This window comes from Carcharhinus amblyrhynchos, chromosome 6 (assembly GCF_965287045.1).
Source record: "Carcharhinus amblyrhynchos chromosome 6, sCarAmb.v2.hapA, whole genome shotgun sequence".
Classification (NCBI taxonomy): Eukaryota; Metazoa; Chordata; class Chondrichthyes; order Carcharhiniformes; family Carcharhinidae; genus Carcharhinus; species Carcharhinus amblyrhynchos.
In genome coordinates, this window is record NC_137329.1 from 57,930,628 (window position 1) to 57,952,618 (window position 21,991).

The 21,991-nt window shown below is 40.5% G+C and overlaps 1 protein-coding gene across 1 annotated transcript in view; it reads left to right on the forward strand.

The window, feature by feature from the left end:
• The first annotated feature begins 282 nt into the window (after positions 1 to 282).
• Positions 283 to 21,991, forward strand: part of cat (catalase) — a 37,066-nt gene continuing 15,357 nt past the window's right edge. The window contains exons 1-7 of the mRNA XM_080190510.1: positions 283 to 400; positions 5,269 to 5,440; positions 7,290 to 7,400; positions 14,030 to 14,160; positions 16,793 to 16,897; positions 19,088 to 19,213; positions 19,781 to 19,972. Of these exons, the coding sequence (XP_080046636.1) occupies positions 335 to 400; positions 5,269 to 5,440; positions 7,290 to 7,400; positions 14,030 to 14,160; positions 16,793 to 16,897; positions 19,088 to 19,213; positions 19,781 to 19,972 (903 nt within the window). The 5' untranslated portion in view covers positions 283 to 334. The remainder of the gene's footprint in view (positions 401 to 5,268; positions 5,441 to 7,289; positions 7,401 to 14,029; positions 14,161 to 16,792; positions 16,898 to 19,087; positions 19,214 to 19,780; positions 19,973 to 21,991) is intronic.

Below are 21,991 nucleotides of genomic sequence, written 5' to 3' on the forward strand. Positions count from 1 at the left end.
GCTGCCAAATAAAACTGTTGGACTTTAACCTGGTGTTGTGAGATACTTACAGTGCCTACCCCCAGTCCTAATACCAGCATCTCTGCTGCACTCAACGCCTATGATAGTGCGTTATCGTTGATATTTGTTTACGAAGTCAGGGCCTGTTGGATTGAAGCTGGGGGAGGTGTCAATCAGCCGTGACGTAAGGGAAGGGGGTGGGGATAATCTTGAATGACGTCCTTGTGATCCAATAAGGGACAGGTGTGAGTGTGGGCGGGGCTGAGTGGGGGGAGACGCAGAGGGGCAGCGGAGTCGGTGGGATTGGGCACCGTGTCTGAGAGCCAGTGACAAGATGGCCGAGTCCAGGGATGCAGCAAGTAACCAGCTGAAGCTGTGGCAGTGCTCAAGGGCCGACAAGGTAAGGGGCTGGCAGGGGTGAGGGGGCGGCAGGGGCTGACAGCGATAGGCGGTGGGTGGCCTGCTGCCAGAGTCGGGGGGCCTGCGGTCTGTAACCCTGCAGGTTTGCAGCTTGTAAATAGTCAAACCCCTCCGGAGGAAGCTCACTGTGATTTGTTTTTCAATAATAATACTCGGTATTGTCGGTAATACAGCAGGGGCAATGCACTTGGACTTGTGACTGGGGGTTGAAAGATCAATCCTTCTTCTGTGCATTTGCTGCAAATTGAGCACAAAGATTTCTTTCAGCTGAAACTGGATTGACTTAAATTATGATTCCGTGCACAATTTGTTGGCTATTATAATCGGAGCAAATTATTCACACCATACGTTTTGCCGTGTTTACAACTTTATAGTAGGTCCTAGCCTAAATTGTGCCTGTATTATGAATATAGAATGATTTTCATTCTTTATTCAGGCCCAACAGATGAGATTATTTCAGTTTTTGATCTATTTTGAGTGGTCGTTTTGAGTTCTGGCTACGTGTATGCTAAAATGTGCAGGTTAGGTGGTTAAGCCATGCTAAATTGCCCCGTAGTGTCCCAACATATGTAGGTTAGGTGGATTAGCCATGGTAAATGTGTATGGGTTATGGGGATAGAGTGGTGGGGTGGGCCTAGGCCAGATGCATTGTTGGAGAGTTGGTGCAGACTCGATAGGCCAAATGGTGGTCTCCTACTGATTTGATGGTCCTGTGGTGTGTATGTATGTCTGGCTTTCCAATTCAGCAGACCAACTTAAATTTCAGTCCACAGAGGGTAAAAGCTGAACAAACTCCAGTATGAATCAACACAAAAAAAGTTGCAAAAACTCAGTTAATATTTTGAAGCTGTATGATTCTTCAGAGTTAGAGCTGGAATTTAAAGAGTCATGCATAGAAAATAGAAGTAGGTGTATGCGATTCAGCCCTTTGAGTATGTTCTGCCATTCTGATCATGGATTATCATATTCAATAAACCACTGCCCATACACATCCCTTGATCCCTTTAGTCAGGAGCTATATCTAATTACTACTTAATCTCACTGTTTTGGCTTCAATTACTTTGTGGCAATGAATTAGATTTGCCACTCTGGGTGAAGAAATTTCTCCTTGCCTCAGTCCTCAAAGATTTACCCCTTATCGTCAAACTATGACTCCTAATTCTGGACTCCTTAATATTGGGAGCATTCTTTCTCAACATACCTTGTCTACTTCTGATAAAATGTCAAATTTCTGTGTGATTTCCCCCTCCACTCTTCTAAACTCCAATGAATATAATCCTAACCAATTTAGTCTTTCCTCATATAATAGCCCTGCCATCCCAAGAATCAACCTGATAAACCTTTGCTGCAATCCCTCTGTAGCAGGAACATCCTTTCTCAGATAAGGACACCAAAGCTGTGCACATAACTCCAGGTGTGGCCTCACCAACACCCTTTATAATTGTAGCAAAACATCCCTGTTTCTTTACTCAAATCCTCTTGTTTATGGGGGCCAATACAATATCTTCCCTCTTTACTACCTGTTGTACGTATGTACTTGCTTTCAGTGACTGGTGCACATGAACGTAGGGTCTCACTGAGTATCCAGCTCTCTCAATTTACACCCATTCAAACAACAATCTGCCTTCCCATTTCTGCTACTGAAGTGGATAACCTCACATTTGTTCACATTGTATAGCATCGGCCATGATATCCCCAATTACTCTGCCTGGCCAAATCACGTTGAAGAATCTCTGCATTCTCCCCACAGCTCACCCTCCCACCAACTTTGTTCTACCTCCACATTTGCAGATGATACAGCTGGGGTTCTAGCACACCTGCTGTACTCCTCTAGTCGCTGCCTGCCAATCAGAAAAAGACTAATTTATTCAAACTATTTGCTTCCTGGCTGCTATCCGGCTTTCTATCCTTAAGAAGCTACCCACAATCCCATGCACCTTAGCTTTACAAAGTAACCTACTATGTGAGATCTTGTCGAAAGTCTTCTGAAATGTGATAGGTTTTATATCATAGTGAGGGTGGAGCAATTGGGTCAAGTTGGAGGATAGAGTTCATAGTCTGAAGTTGTTGAACTCAAATGTTAAATCCAAAAGCATTAGCACTCTCATTCTTACATAGTTGTCCTTGGCCTGATACAATATTCCAGTGAAGCCAATGTAAACTAGAAGAACAGCACTTCACCTTCCAGTTATGCACTTTACAGCTTTCTGGACTTGAGCTTAAGTTCAACAACTTCATACCATGAACTCTGTCCTCTATTTTGATTCAAATGCTGCACCCCATCTTCAATTTAAAACCCATTACCTTTCTATGCTCTGAAGAAAATTTACAGACTCAAAACGTTAACTCTTTTTCTCTCCATACATGTTGCCAGATCTGCTGTTTTTTTTCCCCAGCATCTGCAGTATATTTTGCTTTTGTCCAGTATAAATATGCTGTTACTTCATAGGTGTCCCTGAAGGAATTACACTTTTTCCCATGTCTGCTTTGTTGCCTAAGTGCTACAGTTAACCATTTTACCTTGGAGCCTAAAATCACAGCTGATCACCTGCCTCCACTGTCCCCATAATCAGTCATTCTGTTAGTACTTGCAAATCTGTTGACTTTTCTTGAGTATGCATAATGATTGACCATCCACAATTCTCTCAAATTCCAAAGAATCACAATCCTTTCAGGAAATCTATCCTGATTTTCTCATAAATTGCTGACCCCTTATTCTGAAATTCTGACCCCATGTTCTAGATTCTACAAGCCAGGAAGTAGTTTCTCCATGTCTATCCAACCAAGTTCCTTAAGAACTTTGTTTCATTTGTATCACTCCTCACTTTTTTTTGGGCAAACCCCTCACTCCCTTGAGGGGTTTGCCCCAAAAAGTAAATAAACTATCAGTACTGAGCCAAAACAGAGAGTGCTGGAAAATCTCAGCAGGTCTAAAAGCATCTGTGGCTCTATTCTCTCCCCAGTGTTTCGAGTGTAGATGCCCCTTCAGAGCTCTGAGGAAGGGTCGTCTAGGCTTGAAACATTGACCCCACAGATGCTATGTTTCGAGCCTAAACTACCCTTCGTCAGAGCTCTGAAGGGGCACCTACACTCAAAACATTGGCTCTATTCTCTCCCCACAGATGCTTTTAGACCTGCTGAAATTTTCCAGCATTTTCTGTTTTTGTTTCAGGTTCCAGCCTTTGCAACATTTTGCTTTTATAAGTACTAAGCATTGTCCACTAAACTCCTGTTCAATAAAGTTGTGCAATCTGATCTGCAGTTTGATGTTTATTTTGCATCTGTTCTTTAGAGATCATGTGCCACACCATTTGTTCAGTGAAGTGACCCAGAGTGCAATGACTTCTCTTCAGCTCCTCTGTTGCAGTATGTTTCCCTAGATAGTGGGCAGGCCAAACAATAATTATGGACTACACTGAGTCCATGTACAGTAAAGACTGATGTTAAACATCAGAGAAAAGTATCAAGGATTAAAAAAAAAAATCAGATGTAAATCCTCCCTAAAATTCTTAGTTGGACAACAAAGCCTAATCTTCTCAAGGTTAAAGTGTTATTAGAATTGCGAGAAGATATGTTCCCAGTAATCTTAATGAATTAAAAAAAACAAATAGTGGAAAGCTTTTAACAAACTTGTAAATATACATATAGTCATAGAGTCCCAAAGTGCAGCAGGAGGCCAGTTGGTCTATTGAGCCTGCACCAACAACAATCCTGCCCAGCCCTATCCCTGTAACTCCACGTATTCACCATGCTAATTCCCCTGACACTAAGGGGCAATTGACCATGGCCAATCAATCTAACCTGCACACCTTTGGACATCTTTTAACAGTTTGGTTAAAATCAAGGAAAGAGTTTTGAATTGAGGAAAGTTCTTGCACCCAAAATGATGATGACCTCACATTCCTTTGTAGGTTCTAAAAAAACCTGTATTTTTTCCACCACTTTCTGTTCTTGCCAAGTTGTAGTTGGAGGCAGCAATATGTGCCTTGGAAAATATGAGCCTTAACATTATGGAGTAGATATGATTCACTGTAGGATGGTAGTTGGATTGTACTGTTGTTGGTGACTATGATTTGTGTGAGATTGAAGAAAAGCTCATCCACATGTGAAAACTGACAATGTGTTTTTAGTGATGTTGCTGAGCAGCAGCAACAATTTGTAAGTGATGAGGGAATGAAAGCATTGCCTTGGAATGCACATAACTTACACCGAGGTATGAAAAGAGAAATTGATATAAAGACGTTGTCTTTGTTGTGGCTGGCCAGAATCATAGGAAAGCATAACCACAGAGGTACTATGTGCGGATGAAGTTTCAGAGGTGATGGACAAAGGAAGTGCTGGCAATGTTGAACAGAGTAAGATGTAAGCTCACATCTACTGCACTTCAATTTGTAAGTAATAGACATGCAGTCAGATAGGAAAGTCTGAAATAGAATGTTACAGGAAGTCAATTATGTTCTGGGATTTAGACCAGGAGAATTGGAGATAAATGGTCAAGGAAACAAATGCTAGAACTGTACAAACATAACTTGTGAGCAAAATATTTCTCAGCCCATGTTTATGTTTGGTAACTGGAGATTTGAGACATATTGTTCTCAACCAAGCAATTGAGAAACTGAAAGGAGAATAGCCTCCTGGACGAGATGCAAAGTGAGCAGCTCAAGCTATAGGTATCTGGAGTTGGAAGTTAAATGGTGAATTTTTTTTCGGGAGATATTGACTGCCAGAAAAAAGGAATTGTGTGATTTATGAGTTGCTGTACTTTTCACTACCTTCAATGGCTTAAGGGCTTATTAATATGGCTTTTGTCCCTTTATGAATTTTCTAATTTTCAAGTTATTTCTTCAGAATGTAGATACCCTGACCACCGGATCAGGCCAACCTGTTGGTGACAAGCTAAATGTCATTACGGCAGGGCCTCGTGGGCCAGTACTTATACAGGATACCGTGTTTATTGATGAAATGGCACACTTTGATCGGGAAAGGATCCCTGAGCGTGTTGTACATGCGAAAGGGGCGGGTGAGTTTAAACTTCGGCAAATGAGATACTATAGTCACTTGTTAAATGAAAATTAGAACTGTCTATGATTCTCTTGGTCTCGGTATCCCACCCACAGTTGAAAGTCAACCTACCATAGGAATTTATAAATTAACTCTGATTTGGGAATGTTCAAGGTTAGCCTCTTAAAAATTTGTTATCATTGACTCCATCACCCTTAGAGTCACACCCATGATGTTTTAGTGATGAGTTTGCATCAATCACAGATAGTTGGGCCCAGTCATTATGGGACTTGTGAAATTGAATTTGGTAATTAGGCTAATTTATAGAATGGCAGTGGAGCAGAGTGATTTCTGTTGAGGCTGGCTTTTAAAAAGGTGTTCATTAATGTCTTCAAGAAAGGAATTCTAACTTCATATGTCACAGTGATACTGCTGCGTCACAACTTCAGAGACCTGGGTTTGATTCCGGCCTTGGTGCTGTCTCTGTGGAGTTTGCACATCCCCATGTCTGTGTGGGTTCCCTCTGGTGCTCTAGTTTCCTTCCGCAGTCCAAAGATGTGCAGGTGAGGTGGATTGGCCATGCTAAGTTGATCATTCTCTCTTGTAATTCTGTCTTCTCAACCTAACCACCTCAACCAAACCTTTATATATTTCTCACTTTCAGGTACAGCCAATTTTTTGAAATGCAGCTTTAGTTTGACTTCAGACATTATATCCAGTGAAGTATCCCACTAACTAAGCCCTCAGTTCAAAAGCCTTCTTCCTAGATTCCCTTTGTTTCTTCCATTGCAATTCCTTGGTTTCTATTTCCTAGTTTCCCACTGGCTCATCATTTAAGCAATTTTTTTAACTACTTGTAGTAGGTTCTCCACAGGTTTAACTTGTTGATTTCCTGCTAAATCCCCATTTCAACCCTCCCTTGCTACTCCCACTCACCATGTTACTACTGTTCCCAGCTCTAAGGAAATGCTGGTGGTCAAGCCTGCAGACTGCTTCTCTGCCATAATGCCCATTCCGTATTTTTAACTTTCTCTTCTCTAAATTTCTCTATATATTGTGACTCCTCCAATCTTGCTTTCTATTAATTCTGGAGCCTTTCACAAGACCCCATGAATGTGTTTCCCAAGGTTCTAGATTCCTAAGTCTGCAGCTTTCTGACTACTGTTCCATACTGTTATTACTCTCTGTGGTGGTGGTTGGGTAACATCAGAGTCTGAGGCTTTTACAGCAGCTGGTGGTGTTAGTGTGGGAGGGATGGAATGGTGCACATGGCAGGAAATATATAAATAGCTGATGATCTGGAATTCTGGAAGCAAAACTTGCAAGAAGTACCCTTGATTCCAGGAACCTCTTGGTTACTCCAGGGGAGTCAGTAACCCAAATTTTAAGTAATGTCAGTCTACAGATAAGTTAAACAGATCTCAGCCGTTCAATTGGACCTGTAGGACAGATGATAGAATTGGTAACCTAGCAGGATAGTATTTGTTGGGTCACAAGAACAGGTGTTCCTGGGGATAGGAATCAATATCCATCAAAAATCTGTCTTATGTCACCAATATGCTTTGCCCAATGCATATGAAGATTACAATCACTCATGGATTCTGCAGCACTCTTTTTTACAAGAGTCAAAGGTACAGATAATTTAGAGCTTTATAAAATGTTATAACCTTTTAAACTGTTAGGTTTTGTGCTGCAATACATTGAATCTTGAACACTTGCACATGTAGTGCTTTTTAAGAGTAATTAAACAAGAAAAGGAAGTAATCTTCTAGTGCTTTTATACAAGTTGACTAAATTACAGTCACTAAAGTGAAAATTGAATCTGAAGATTATTGAACTTTACAAATGTCTTTTAAAATTTCTTTCAGGTGCCTTTGGCTACTTTGAGGTGACCCATGATATCTCGAAGTACTGCAAGGCCAAATTATTTCATCCAATTGGAAAGAGAACATCTGTATCTGTTCGCTTCTCGACAGTTGGTAAGGGTTCCTCTGCTCTTTTTGGCTGATTTTTTTTTTGTCAAGTGCATAAGGATCATCATCCATGTTAAAGATGCAATATTTGTTCAAATTCCTTCTTGAATTAAAATCCAGTATAGTGATTCTGTTACCCAGATAGTAATCCAGAAGACAGTTAGCTTAAATCCCACCATGGCAGTTTGCAAATTTCAATTCTGTTTGGAGATTTAAAAAAAACTGCAATCCGCAATTGAACAAGAACCTGTTGGATTCTCATTAAAACTCTGCCTGTTTAGTAATATTCTTCTGGGGGAAAGAAAACTGCCATCCATCATTTGGTCTATGTGAATGCCATACCAATGTGGTGATTCTTAAAAGGCTTTTGAAGGCAAATGTACTTTTAAGCAGTTAACGAACCTGCAAGTTTCAAAAGACATTTGGAACTCGAGGTTAATCTGCTCTCTTTCATTTTGATAGGTGTCAGAGGCCAAAGCACATGCTAATTTGTAAATTATAGTTTGCTGCTGTTGAGTAGTTTACTTTGAACGCTCTCTACTCAAGCAACTTAGATGTGCCAAAGTTGATACATAGAATTGTCACCACTTTCTTAGGGTGGAGATGGGTCTGCTCTGGCCAGCGATACACTCATCCCCAAAATTTGCTGATGACACCACCATAGTGGGTCAGATCTCAAAAAATAACAAGACAGTACAGGAATGGGATAGAGAATCTGGTGAACCGGTGTGGCAACAATAATCTCTCCCTCAATGTCAACAGAATGAAGGAGATAAACATTGACTTCAGGAAGTGTAGGGAATATGCCTCTGTCTACATCACGAAGTCGAAATGGTCAAGAGCTTCAAGGTTTTAGGTGTCCAGATCACCATTAACCAGTCCTAGCCCTCCTCCCCACCTTAAAGTCCACCAATGTCTCAGAAGACTAAGGAAATTTGGCATGTCTGCTATGACTCTCTCCAACTTTTTACAGATGCACCATAGAATGCATTCTCTTTGATTGTATCACAGCTTGATATGGTTCCTGCTCTGCCCAAGCATGCAAGAAACTACCAAGGGTCATGAATGAAGCCCAATCCATCGTGCAAACCAGCCTCCCATCCGTTGACTCTGTCTGCATTTTCCACTGCCTCGGAAAAGCAGCCAGCACAATTAAGGACCCCATCCACGCCGGACGTTCTCTTTTCCACCTTCTCCTGTCAGGAAAAAGATACAAAAGTCTGAAGTCATGTACCAACCTGACTCGAGGATAGCTTCTTCCCTGCTGCTGTCAGACTTCTTGAATCTCTACGCCCAGCTATGACTAACAGTACATTCTACACTCTCTCGTTTACTTCTCTATGAATCGTGTGCTTTGTCTGTATAGTGTGCAAGAAACAATACTTGTCACATGTATTGATATACAGTGAAAATAAATCAAATCAAAATGGATAAACTATCTATATACTAATATACTTTCTAAGTCCAGTCCTTTGTCGCCCCTTAGCGTGGCAAATGTTGGGAACTTGTTACTTGGGAAATTGCATAGTTCCATTACTTGACTCAACATGCTTGTTTTTAAAGAAAATTAAGTATTTTAGACAAGATGGCACTCAGTTGAGACCTTGTTGCTCTAGACATTAGTTGTTGACCTATATACTTTGGTGGACTCTTGCTTTTTTGGCAGGTCAAAATGGATTTTAAAGCTGATTTTTGTTTGCTGTTGGAGAGATTGAGTTAGTGCTTGAAAGTGGGGAATGTAACTCAGACAAATTAAGTCAAGCAGCAGTATTGCAAATTATACTGCTGTGTGACTGTATGCTGCAATGTGCACTCCCTATAACCAGATCAGTAAGTTCTGGTGTTGCCAAGTATGAAATAAGAAGGAAGAATGGGAAAACATTGGGGGGAGAAGGGGTCAGTTGTCAAACTTTTAAAAGTGCGGGTTCATTTTGTATTCTGCGAATTTTATATACAGAGATTTAAGATGTGTTTCTGTGCGCATTTGGTGTCCTGATCTAAGGCATCAGTTGTTGCCCATGTATGGCTCCAAGGCCTGTCAGTTCCCTCAACCCCTGCTACTCCACAGCAGGACATCTAGCACCTTGTCACATCACACTGCACAGTCTCAATTAAAAACTAACAGCAGCTCTAAATGGAAAAATGACAACTTCATTAATTTCTAAACGTTTGCTAAAATTCTTTGAACATATACAGGAGCAGGGATGTTTTGCTTCATTTATTCAGAGCCTTGGTGAGGCCCCACTTGGAATATTACGTGCAATTTTGATCTTATCTGAGGAAGGATGTTCTTGCAGCGAGTCCAGTGAAGATTTACCAGAATGGCACCTGGGATGGTGGGACAGATGAAGGAGGAGTGATTAAGTTGGTTAGGCCTATATTCGCTGGAATATAAAATTCTAACAGGACTGAACAGGGTAGATGTTCCTGATGGTAGGGGAGTCCAGAACCAGGGGTCATAGTCTAAGGAAACAGGGTAAACCTTTTTTAGGACTGAGATGAGGAGAAATGTCTTCACTGAGCGGTGGGCCTGTGGAATTCATGAGGCCAAAACATTGTACATTTTCACGAAGGAGTTTGATTTGGCTCTTGGGGTAAAGAGGACCAAAGGATATGGGGGAAGGTGGGATAAGGTTATTGAGTTAGATCATAATGAATGATAGAAGGAGTAGGATCGAAGGGCCAAGTACTACTCCTGTTTTCTATGTGAGCCCACAAACCTATGCTACACTTCAGAAATTTGCATATTTAAGCATGGTTGTCTGATATCAAAATGCCTTCAGCCTTGGCTGGTTCCTGCAGACACTCAAAAGCTGCAAAATAGAAATGTTGTTTTTTGCCAAAAGATAACTCTCAACTCAATAAGCACGCGTAAGCCAATCCCTAAAAACTGACAATTTTGACTAGAGTCAGAAACAGGAACATATTGATTCACCAATTAGCAGTGAGAATAGAAATGCAACTTGTCTAAAAGATTACTTTCATTTTTTTCCAAAATAAAGTTAATCAATAGAAAGTATAGGTATGCTGTCTGACAACTCTTGGAACAATTGCCCACGTAGCAAGTTTCTAATATTAACCACACTAAGGTTAAAAAAAAACAAAGGGCATATCATTCTCTAAGATGGCTAGTGGTTTCAGAATAGCATTGGCATAGACCTGACCTATTGAATTGGCAGTTTTTATATAAGCACCTGCTGTAAGGGTCCGAAAGAAGGTGCCAGCACTTTGTCTGTGCCCCCCACCCCCTCCCCAGGTGCTTTTAAATATGGCTTTCTGTAGAAATACAAAATTAATGATTTTGGTTTATGCTCCATGTAAAATTCCAGCAAACATTGGTTATTGCCATTACAATTGTGTTAGAGTTCTGGACTTGAAGCCCAAGTTACTTTACAAGACTAGACACCAACAATTTTTCTATTGTCATAAATGTGAAGACAGGATGCTTCACCCCAGGAATAATTCTACTGACAAATTGGGGATCTAAATCAAACTTTATTTAAGAACTTTTTAAATATAACTAACAAGTGAAGCAGCTTAACAATTAACAGTTAAACAATATTTAAAAATGAAATGAAACTATTTTTAATTTCTAACATAAATGTTTCACTTCCAAATAAGTAATATTCTTCTTACAGACTTAAAAGCCACTTCAACTATAGTTAGTAATCTTAAACATAATTGCTATGATAACTGTAGACAACCTTGAAGATTTGAGAAGTTTCAAAGCAGCTTGTAGAACTGTCTTCAAGAAACTCTCAGCCAGAACTGAAAAATGTTTCTCTGCTACAGACCTAACTCCTCCCATTAACCACATCACATGGCTTTGCCTACCTAAACCCACATTCCATTCCTTTAATCAAAAACCCCAAAGGTTCTTTGTTCTAAACAAAAGTTTATTAACTCTATCTTAGTAAACACTACATGGCTAAAATTAGTAATTATTCCTGCTCTCCCAGCTCCTGAGCTAATTTTTTCCAGACATACCTAGTGCTTGCAGAATTGAGCTGAATCTGTAAACATTCCCCTTAAATATATAAATGTATATTGATAACACACTATCATCACTGTTAGCAATGTCTTGTCAGCCCAGGGCACCTTACCAATGCTTTTTTACCAATGCTCTTGTCACTCCCATTCACCATCCAATAGGGAACGCCCACAAATGTGGAAGCTATAAGTCTTATCTCCCAGAATTAAAAGCAGTTTTCCATAGCAAGTGTGAAGACACTTGGCCCAGTGATCTGACTTTGGGTAGTGATATTGATCCAGCAGAGCAATGGGAACAGTTGAAATCTGTCTTAGGGAAAAAAAAGCAATCGCAGAAGTAGTTCATTTCTCAACCACAAAGAACCAAGCTTGATTTGTTGAAAATGAAATTAAAATCCAAAACCTTCTTCAAAAGAAACTATCCTAATGAGAGTATTTACATGACTGGACGACAAAAGCTGCATGTAGGGAATCCTGCAGCACCTTGCAAAGCAGCTTTCGTCATTTAGTGATTAATGAGCTATACAGCAGTACTGGAACTTTACCATCACGCCGTCTCGGAATCAAGGCAGGTGAGGCCCGCAGAACAAAATTCTCCATTGGCCTTGAGTTGATTTTTTTAACTCGCCTGAGCGAGGTCATAATATAGTGGCTAAGAGGTCCATTGCAAAGGTCTCCCTGGGAGAAGTGAGCTGGATGAACCACTAACGTGTGAAGAGATCAAGACCAATACACCATTTTAAATCGTGCAAATCCCCTGGAACAGGTAAAAGTTAGTTTTGAGATCTATAAGCAAGGAGGAGATGTGATCCTTAATAGGCTTGCATGTGTTTTCAGCATACTGGGAGAAAAGACAGTGCCTCAAAAACCTTTGAAATTGGGTGATTATCATCTTCTACATGAGAGAAGTCTGACTATTCAAACTAGGGAAATGTCATCTTGCTCCTAATTGCAACTGAAATCTTGGTCAAAGTGCTTCTAAATAAACTTGTTCTGACGATAGCTGAACACTTCCCTGTCGGTTTGTACAGATTTGGACTGAATAGAGCTACCGCCTGTATAGACTGAAATTTTACTGCCACATTCAGCCCAGGATTGGGGTGGGTACAATTCGCAGAACGGAATTCGATGTTGGTCTCAGATGGAATTTTACAAGCCTCGCCCAAGCAAGGTCCTAAAATACTGGCCATGGTTTCTGGGCTGAGACAGATGCAGGAGAATTGTAGACAACAAAACATGAGGATTTCCATTGCTTTTGTAGTTCTCACCAGGATGTTTGTTCCAGAATGAACTTTGGAAGTTACTATCTAGATTGGAGTACTCTCCAAATTTCCTCACTGTTCTCTGTCTACTGCATGCGGAGCAGAAAGGTCAGATCAAGCAGAGTACAGACTACTGAGACAACTATTTCCAAGATATATTCTGGCATCAAATTTTTCTCTTATTTTCCTCTATCATGCTTCAGTTACCAAATGCAGGCATGATGGAGGGAATACTCATCCACTTCTGGACACGTGATAATTTCTGTAACATGCAGTGGCTGCAGGTATGTACAAAAACTACAGTCAAGCTTATTATGGAGTTTCTCTTTATTGATTTGGCTCTTCTGGTGCACACAGGTAATGCAGCTCGTTCTAAACTGTTCTGAGGCAGCAAATGCCTTTGGTCTAATGTCTAGCTTAAAGAAAATAGAAGTACTGTACCAACTACGCTCATGAGAAAATTACAATCTACCACAGGTCAGCATTGAGAGCAGTAAACTTAATGCAGGTAGAACAGTTCACCTATCTAGTGGTATTATCTCAAATAATGCCACTTTCAGCAAGGATGTAGACAATCCATGTCCAAAGCTAACATCTCCTCTTGAAATGTGCATGACAAAAAATTTCATTGTGTTTCCCAACGAGTATACAGAATAGTGTCATCAGCATCTTGTATGGGTCGGAATTGAGTTCTGCACACAAACCATGTAAAACTGCTGGAGCAATTCCATCAATGCTGTCTTCAATCTATCATGAGCATCAGGTGGCAGGGCTACATCACTAACAATGAAGTCCCTCACTGAACCAATTTGTCCAAATTAAATACATTGTCCTACAAGGGTTACCACATTAGGCCAAACATGGAAGATTTTGAGATGCCCAAAGCAATGCAATGCTCTGGTAATTGCACTTTGGAAACACTTAAGACTGGTTGAAAAGGCAGCTCTGTCTGGCTAACATTAACCAATAGGTTTGTGAACAGAAGGCTACGGACAGTAACTGACGCATAATCAGGAAAGCAGCTTCTAAGATTAAAACATCTCGGAGACTAGTGAAGAAAGATGCAGATAATGGAAGGAATCTGTTTATACTGGAACCTTTCCAAATCAAATCCAAAATCCCAACTACTCAAGGCTGTAGACCATCTACTTAAGGCAACAATGATCATCTAACCATCACAGGAATGGGCGTTCCCATAATCTTCACCTGCAAAGAATAAAGAATCTGCTGCCATCATCATTGCTTGGGATAAAATTGAACCTAACTAATCAGTGCCAGCTGCTAATGGTACTCAGATGTACCAGATTCTATTTAAATTGTTATGCTGTTGCATTTGTCTTGTCCCTGGTATTTTTCTTGCTGACTGATGCGATCTATTTCTAGGGGGCGAAGCAGGTTCCGCAGACACTGTCCGTGACCCTCGAGGATTTGCTTGTAAGTTTTACACGGAGGAAGGAAATTGGGATCTAACCGGTAACAACACCCCCATCTTCTTCATCCGGGACCCTTTCTTGGTTAGTAACAGTTGGAGAAAAAACTTATAACTCTCCTCTTGTTTCAGCATGCATTTCTCTAGCTTTCCATGCTGCTTTTTTTTCACTTCTTGGGATGTGAGTGTCATTAGCTGGGCCAGCATTTATTGCTCGTCCCTAACTGCTCTCCATTTCAGAAGGCTTTAAGAATCAACCATGTTGCTGTGGATCTGGAGTCACATGTAGACCAAACCAAGTAAGAACAGATTTCCTTCCTTAAAGGACATTAGTGAACCAGATGTGTTTTTACGACAATCAACAGTTGTTTCGTGGTTGTCATTAGACTCTTAATTTATATTGGATTCAAATTGCACCTTTGCCATGTTGGGATTTGAACATGAGTCCCCAGATCCCTGGAGTGCTAGTCCAGTGTCAATGCCACTATCCCCTTAACTAATCATTAATGGAATGTTTCCAGAGCTGCTTAGACTTTCTTTTAATCTAAGAGTTTATTTACTTTTTACTAAAATCTTTTAGTTGGATGTGTGTGGTTAAAATGTTTGAATGGGTGCTTTATATGCCATAAACAATTTACATTGCTATTCTTGCAATTATTGCAATTACCTCAAAGTAACAGCTATATCTCATGACCTTTTTGAATGTTGGTGCATTTTACCTATCATAATACAAATTATTGTATTAATCTATGACTAAATTGCATCAACATAATGTTGGTAAAATTTGTTGGCACAGAAATCATATCATACACTGTATTCCATTTCCTATTAGGGGAAATGACTAGATTCACACAAGAAATAGCTATTATTTACAGAGTATGAACAAGTACAACCAGTAGTTTATTGCAGGATTCTACAAATAAAACTAATACAGTTTGTTGGGAAAATAATGCTAAGTTTATCACATGCTGTAAATCACCCAGCAATTTGTGAAAAAGTTAATTGCAAATTGCCACACATTTCCTTGCAAAACCAGTAGCTCATCATCAACCCAGCCTTGAATTTCAAGGATTTATTGCATTTGCGTGCTAAGTACAAGAGCTACAGCTGGTATCTACTGCATAAGGGGTCTGTCAAAGAGATTTTGTTTGTGCAATGTCACTCAACTTCCTGGCCTGGAAAAGAGTAATTGAAACTGGAGTCTTATCCCTTCAACCAGTAAATTATTTTTGGATTTCTAAAAATTTTTCCTCCAAGCAATTTTTCCGCCTCTATTTCTCTCTTTGGAATCAAAGGAATGGACAGAGCCTCAAGATAAGGGGCCAATCATTTGGACTGACTTGATAAGAAATTTTAGAGATAGGTCAGAGGGTTGTTAAAATCTGTGACTTCTCTACCCCGGAAAGTTGTGGATGCTGCACCATTGAGGTGCTCGAGATTGAAGAGGAAAAAGAAGTAAAAGAGGAACTAAAGGTATTGCTGGGCCTCTAGAAAATCAGACTGGGAAACTGATAATAGAAAATAAGGAAATGGCAGATGTGTTGAATTTTGTGCTTGTGTTATAAAACTTCCCAAAGAGGGGAAGATCTAACAGGTACACCCCACAAATTCTGGGCCATGAAGCCAACAATCTCTATCCATTGTTAGAGTTATGACATCACATTTACATTCAAATTAATTTTGAATTCAAATCAAACATTTAATTTTGATTCGTACGGAGTGTTTGATTAGTCACATTAGTAATGGGAGTAGGACAGTACAGAAACAATTCACTTTATTGCAAGCTTCATAATTCTTGATCATATCTGGCACTACTTGTATACTTGAAAAATGTTAGAAGAAGCCTTTAAGGTGAATGCATCCCGTTAACATCCCTACTCAAGTTTCACATTACATTTAGCATACTAAATTTATTATCTTAAGTCTCATTCCTTCTGATTGGATGCTAAAAATATTTTAATTTTTTTCCATAGTCTCTCATCTCTTTCTATATCTTGTCTTTCCTTTTCTCTTTTTGCTTTCTGTACATGATATGAATTAACTGTTCCACCATCTTCAGCCATTAAGGGCCTCAGTAAGAATTCTGATTATGTATGTGTAACTACATTGCTTGCCTTATTCATACAGCTTCCGTAGCCACTATAGAGGGCGCCACGTTGTTTTGATTCTAGTTCTGGTGTAAAAGCATGCAAGACCTTGTTAATGCAATGACTGGCTGTCGTATTCTTTCTCTGCTAACAGCGATACCTGAGCTGTACAGCATATTCCAAGACTCGACCTTGAAACTGTCTCCTTTTTGTCAAAATGGACATGTCAGTAATGCCATATGCTGAAAGCCACAGTGTGGTCATGTGAGCCACTTTCAGATTTGATACTTGTTTCCATTTTACCCAAGAGCTGGAGGTGCTAAATGGGGCCTGCTCTTCAGTATTAAATTATCTGGCAAAGGGTCAGCTGGTGAGTGCAGGGGAGTATATATTGGAAGCTGTGGTCTGGAAATGAAAAGGACTGGCAGTGGACCAGAAGCTTTTTGTACTCTTCCTCATGACTAATTTTGATTGACATATTCCACTTATAAATATGAGCAAAGGAACTTGTGTTTGGAAAAGAATGACAGAAATGAGAACTAAAATTTATGATGAATTATGATGTTTAATTTTGTTTTCATTATAGATGCGTTTTCAGAATGGTGTATGCTCATAGTTCTCTCTTTACAGTTTCCATCATTTATTCACACCCAGAAGAGGAACCCACAGACCCACCTCAAGGATGCAGATATGACCTGGGACTTTTTCTCTCTTCGCCCAGAGACACTTCACCAGGTGAGTGGAAAGTTCCCATGTTGGACAATTATTAAAATAATGAGCTGTCTGAGAGCAGGTGGCACTACTCATTAGAGCTTCTCTAAAACCAGCACTGAGGTGCACTTAACTTCTTCTTTTAACTTGGCCAGAAGAAACATTTCCTAAGCATTTCTAAATGTTTAGACTGAGTCCATATTTATTTTGGCAGCCAAAATGTGACTTTGTCTAGTTTGCCTGTAGAACACACCTAAGTGTGCAGGAAGCTTAAAAAATATTCATTTTGTTTTATTGCAAATGTTCTGAAGAATTAAGCCATGTCATATGAGCTCTAAGACTGGAAAAAAAAATCGCAAAGGATCATAAAGTGGCAAAATTTCAAAATATTGAGAATGTTCAAAGTTCTAAACAAAGATGAAGGATTAATTTAAAATGTACGAGAGCAAAGTACTGGAAAATCTGAAATAAGATCATAAAACTGTGGAAATATTAAACTGGTCTCACAGTAGCTGTGGGGAGAGAAACAATCAGTTGGAAATGTAGCAGGGAGTAAGCAGGTGGAAAGATTGGGGTGAAGGTGGGAAAAAAATAAAGGAAAAGTTATGCAGTAAAATGGACAAGAGGAGCAATTAACTGACAAAAAGTCTCTTGGAGAGAGGTGAATGGAACAAGTAAATAAACAAAAGATGTGGTGAAAGAAGGTGTGAATGACAATGGTGAAAAGCTCCCTTTTTGAAAGTGAACGGGGTGGTAGGGTGGCACAGTGATTAGCACTGCTGCTTCACAGTGCCGAGGCCCCAGGTTTGATTCCAGCCTTGGGTCACTATCTGTGTGGTGTTTGCATGTTCTCCCTGTGCCTGTGAGAGTTTCCTGAGTGCTCTGGATTCCTCCCATAGCCCAAAGATGTGTGGGTTAGGTTGATTGGCCATGCTAAATTGCCCTTTAGTGTCAGGGAAGTGAAGGGTAAATAAATGGGGTGATGGGGTTAAGCCCTGGATGGGATTGTAATCGGTGCAGACTTGATGGACCAAATTTGGTGAGGGGGGGGGGGGGGGGGGGGAATGCAATCTCTGAAGCATGCCCAGCTTTAGCTGCTTCATCCCTCTTTCACGAGGTCAGATGTTCGCTGATGTTTAGCACCATTCACAACTGCTTCAGTAGCTGAGGAGTTATGTCCAAAAGCAGCAAGTACTGGACAACAGGCTAAAGCTGAAAAGTGGAAAGTAGTATTCACGCAATGAAGTGCGGGACAATGACCATCTCCATCGAGAGAATCTAACCACTGCTGAATCTCCCACTGTCAATATCCATAGGGTTACCTTTGACCAAAAACTGTGCACAAGCCACTTAACTACTGTGGCTACAAGAGCAGGTCAGAGACTAGAAATTCTGCAGTGAGTAACTTACTCCCTGACACCCCAAAGCCTGTCTCGGCACAAGTCATGAGTGAAATGGAATACTTTCCTCTTGCTTGGATGGGCGCAGCTCCAACAACATTCAAGAAGCTTGACACCATTCAGGACAATGCAGCCTGCTTGATTTGGCACCCCATCCACAAACGTTCACTCCCTCTTCCACCGTTGCACAGTGACAACGTTTGATCCAATGACAAGATGCATTGCAGGAATTCACCAAGGCCCTGCAGACAGCACGTTCCAAACTCATAACCTCTACCGCCTAGAAGGACAAGGACAGAAGATGCAAAGGGAACTCCACGTCCTGGAAGTTTTCCTCCGAGTCACTCCCTGTCCTTATTTGGAAATATATTGCTGTTCTTTGTTATGAGTCGAAATATTGGAACTCCCTCCCTAACAGATGTATTTATACCACTGGGACTGCAGTACTTCAAGAAAGCAGCTCATCACGCTCTCTAGGGCAATTAGGGATGGGCAATAAATGTTGGCCTAGCCAGTGATGTCCACGTCCCATGAATGAATAAAAAAGTCACTGCACTTGATTCTGTGTTCAGAACTGGCATCTTGACTGACTTCAGATTTGTTACTTCTCTCCTTCGCAATGTCAGCAGGATTATAAGTGGTCAGTTTTAGTTGTATTCAACTGGTAAATATTTCCCATGTGACACTGCTCAATTTAATCTCGCTGCATCTTGCCAGTCATGAGGGTGGGTGTGAGACCTGCTGTTGAGTCTCTGCTTGATCTGCTATTGCATGCATTGGATATGTTTTTAGGTACTGTATTTCTTTATCCTAGCTCAGCTTCCTGTACAGTGACCGTGGAATTCCTGACGGATACCGTCATATGAATGGATATGGATCTCACACCTTCAAGCTAGTAAATAACAAACAAGAGGCCGTGTATTGCAAGTTCCATTTAAAGGTACAGTAAAACTTGCTGACTTGCAGTTTTAACATTGGGTGAGAAAGTTCAGAGTTCAGGCTCTCAATTTCTTAGGCGTTGATTTTATGCTAACATTGCTGTGATTGAAGACTACATGAACTGCAGATCTGCCACTAACCTCAACTTATGTGGTATAGGTTGTGGAGGTTGGGGGAGGCTGAAAGGGAAATAAGTTGTATTTATCTCCTGAGCCATTCATAAAAATTACTCTTTGCAATGATGTAATTCCACTTCCAACCTGGTTAAGAAGTGGGGAGAGGTTGGCCTCACTACATAATGGGTGGGATTTTACAACCTCGTTTGTCCCAAAACTGTAAAATCCTGCCCGAGGTCACTGGAACTTTCTATTGTCCTCCACTTGCCTATTCTGATTCCTGTGGTGGGAAGGCCAGTAAAATTTCAGCAGAGTCTCCATTTGCAAACAAATAGTTATTATAGTGATTGCAGTTAAGAGGAAATGAAAGATGCACTAAATTATTTTTCTAAGTTCTGAAGCAGATGCACACACACTTATTTGGATTGATAACATTTTTAATTTTTTTTCAGACAAATCAAGGCATCAAAAATCTTACTGTGGAAGCAGCTCGTCAGCTGGCTTCTGATGACCCTGACTATTCCATTCGTGATCTCTATAATGCCATTGCAACTGGAAACTTCCCATCCTGGAGTTTCTATATTCAAGTCATGAGTTTTCAGGAAGCACAAGTGCATCAGTGGAACCCCTTTGATGTGACTAAGGTCAGTACTGAGTTTTGCAGATTAGAAAGAGCATGCCTAAAAGAGATAATAGTCTCAAAGTGTTACACTCTGGGCTGTGGGTTTTACCTAACAGGAGAGTATACTTGGTACGGTCAGTATTAACTAAATCTAAGTTGTTACGTTTTGCCAAGCACGTTTGGAACTATAGATCATCCCTTTAGGACGAAACCACTGAGGCAAATTTAGACCATTGAAGTTGCAACACCACTTGGAATACATGAAAATCAATAGAAACTATTTTGGAGTGTTAGTACAAAGTTGTAGCAGATTCCTTAATGATGCAAAGACTTTGGAGCAATTTTGCTTGCTGATTTTGAAATTCCTTTTTAGTTTTAACAGGTATAAATTGTTCCTTCCACTACTCAACCAGAATTGGGACTGATATGATTTATAGTTGGTGCTGCTATCTCGTTTCCCAGAAATTGGAATCTCTTAAATGGTACACACTCTACCAGCACAGTTTTTCTTTCAGCATGACGCTTTTTAAAAGACCTTACCATGACCTTTTACATGTGAAGTCCTAATGATAGACCATAATGGTTTATGATAGTTCAAAGGAATTGGAATAAACTCTTTTAAATTCATCTAATTTGAGCAACAGTGAGTGGTGAGTTGTTTTCAGTTTTCTGTCCCTCAATATTGGTGCGCTTTCCTCATTTCTCATAACAGAAATTTATACTCCCAATTCTCACTTTGTAATGACAGTTTCAATGGGCAGAGAACTGGAGCTGTGGTTCAACACTTCCTTGTATGACTTCATAAAATTGGGTAGAAGAAGCAAGAATGTGACTGGCATGTTAATTGACAATGTTTTCACTGCCATGAAACATAATCTGGGGTGTCGCTAGATGGACCAATAAACTTTTGTTGGTTCACTAAAGCTATGGAGAAATGCAATGTATGGTTAAGTGTGACACTGACAACTTATCTATGACCTTGTTATATCTGATGTGGTATGCTCAGTTTTGCACTTCAGGAGCAGAATCTTCTCTTGCTGGTAGTGAGCTTTGAGGTGGGAAGGGCATGTAATTAGGTGGGGTAGTGGCATACCAGAACTCCACTGCTTTCCCACCTCTGCCAGAATAAAATTACAGGAAAGCCGGTGGTCGATTTTATCCGGCTGCCACCCGAGGCCCAAAATTGGCCACTTGACGACCTCTAGGGCCTTATCCCATTGCTGTTGGTATTAATGCATTTGCAAGCGGGCCTTTCACCTTGTGGTGTGCATCTCAACAAAAACTCTGCAGCTAGCTCATTTATCTCCTAGAGTGGGGTTTGTTCTCTATGCCTGATAGATCCTCACAAAACCATTCCCCATCTGACATTACTTGGGTTGCTCAGTGATCCTGGGATTCTTTTACTGCAGCAGTCAGTACTTGCTGTATGGCTATGCTGAGAACAAGAACTGCTGGCTGCTGCTCAGCTGCAGCTCTCGCCAAGTGAGATCCCACCCTCCCAGTCTTGATTGCAGGGGAAGGCCTGCCATTAGCACCCCCACAGCTTGATTGGTTTGTAGCTTGGCAGACTTTCTCAAAAAGAGGGAGCATGGACGTCTTATCAGCTCTCCAGCTGGCGAGGCCTCTGACTCCCTCAACCAGATTCTGCCTGAGAGATTTTCAGAGTCCAGCTGTGAGGCTGATTTCTAAACTTGCAATGACTATGATCAAAGATTTGCCTAGCTTGAGAGCAAGGGAGTATAGTAGAGGTCATTTTAAGGAGAATTTGGACTTAGATTATTTTGAAAAGTGCAGGACTTCTGTGTGATGTTAAGAATGTCAGGAAATTTGGCCATCTTCGTTTGTAGAAAGAAGGATAATGGAGTTTTGGAACCAATAACCGGGAAAAGTAATCAAACAGGAGAAGTAATTATTCAGGAAAGACTTGGATTTTAAAAATGGAACTGGATGAATTTGTATTTGGAAAAGGGACATAGTACTTCTGGCTCCTTGAGCATAAAAAGAATCTGATGGGAAGTTTAAGAGTTGGGAAGATGGAAAA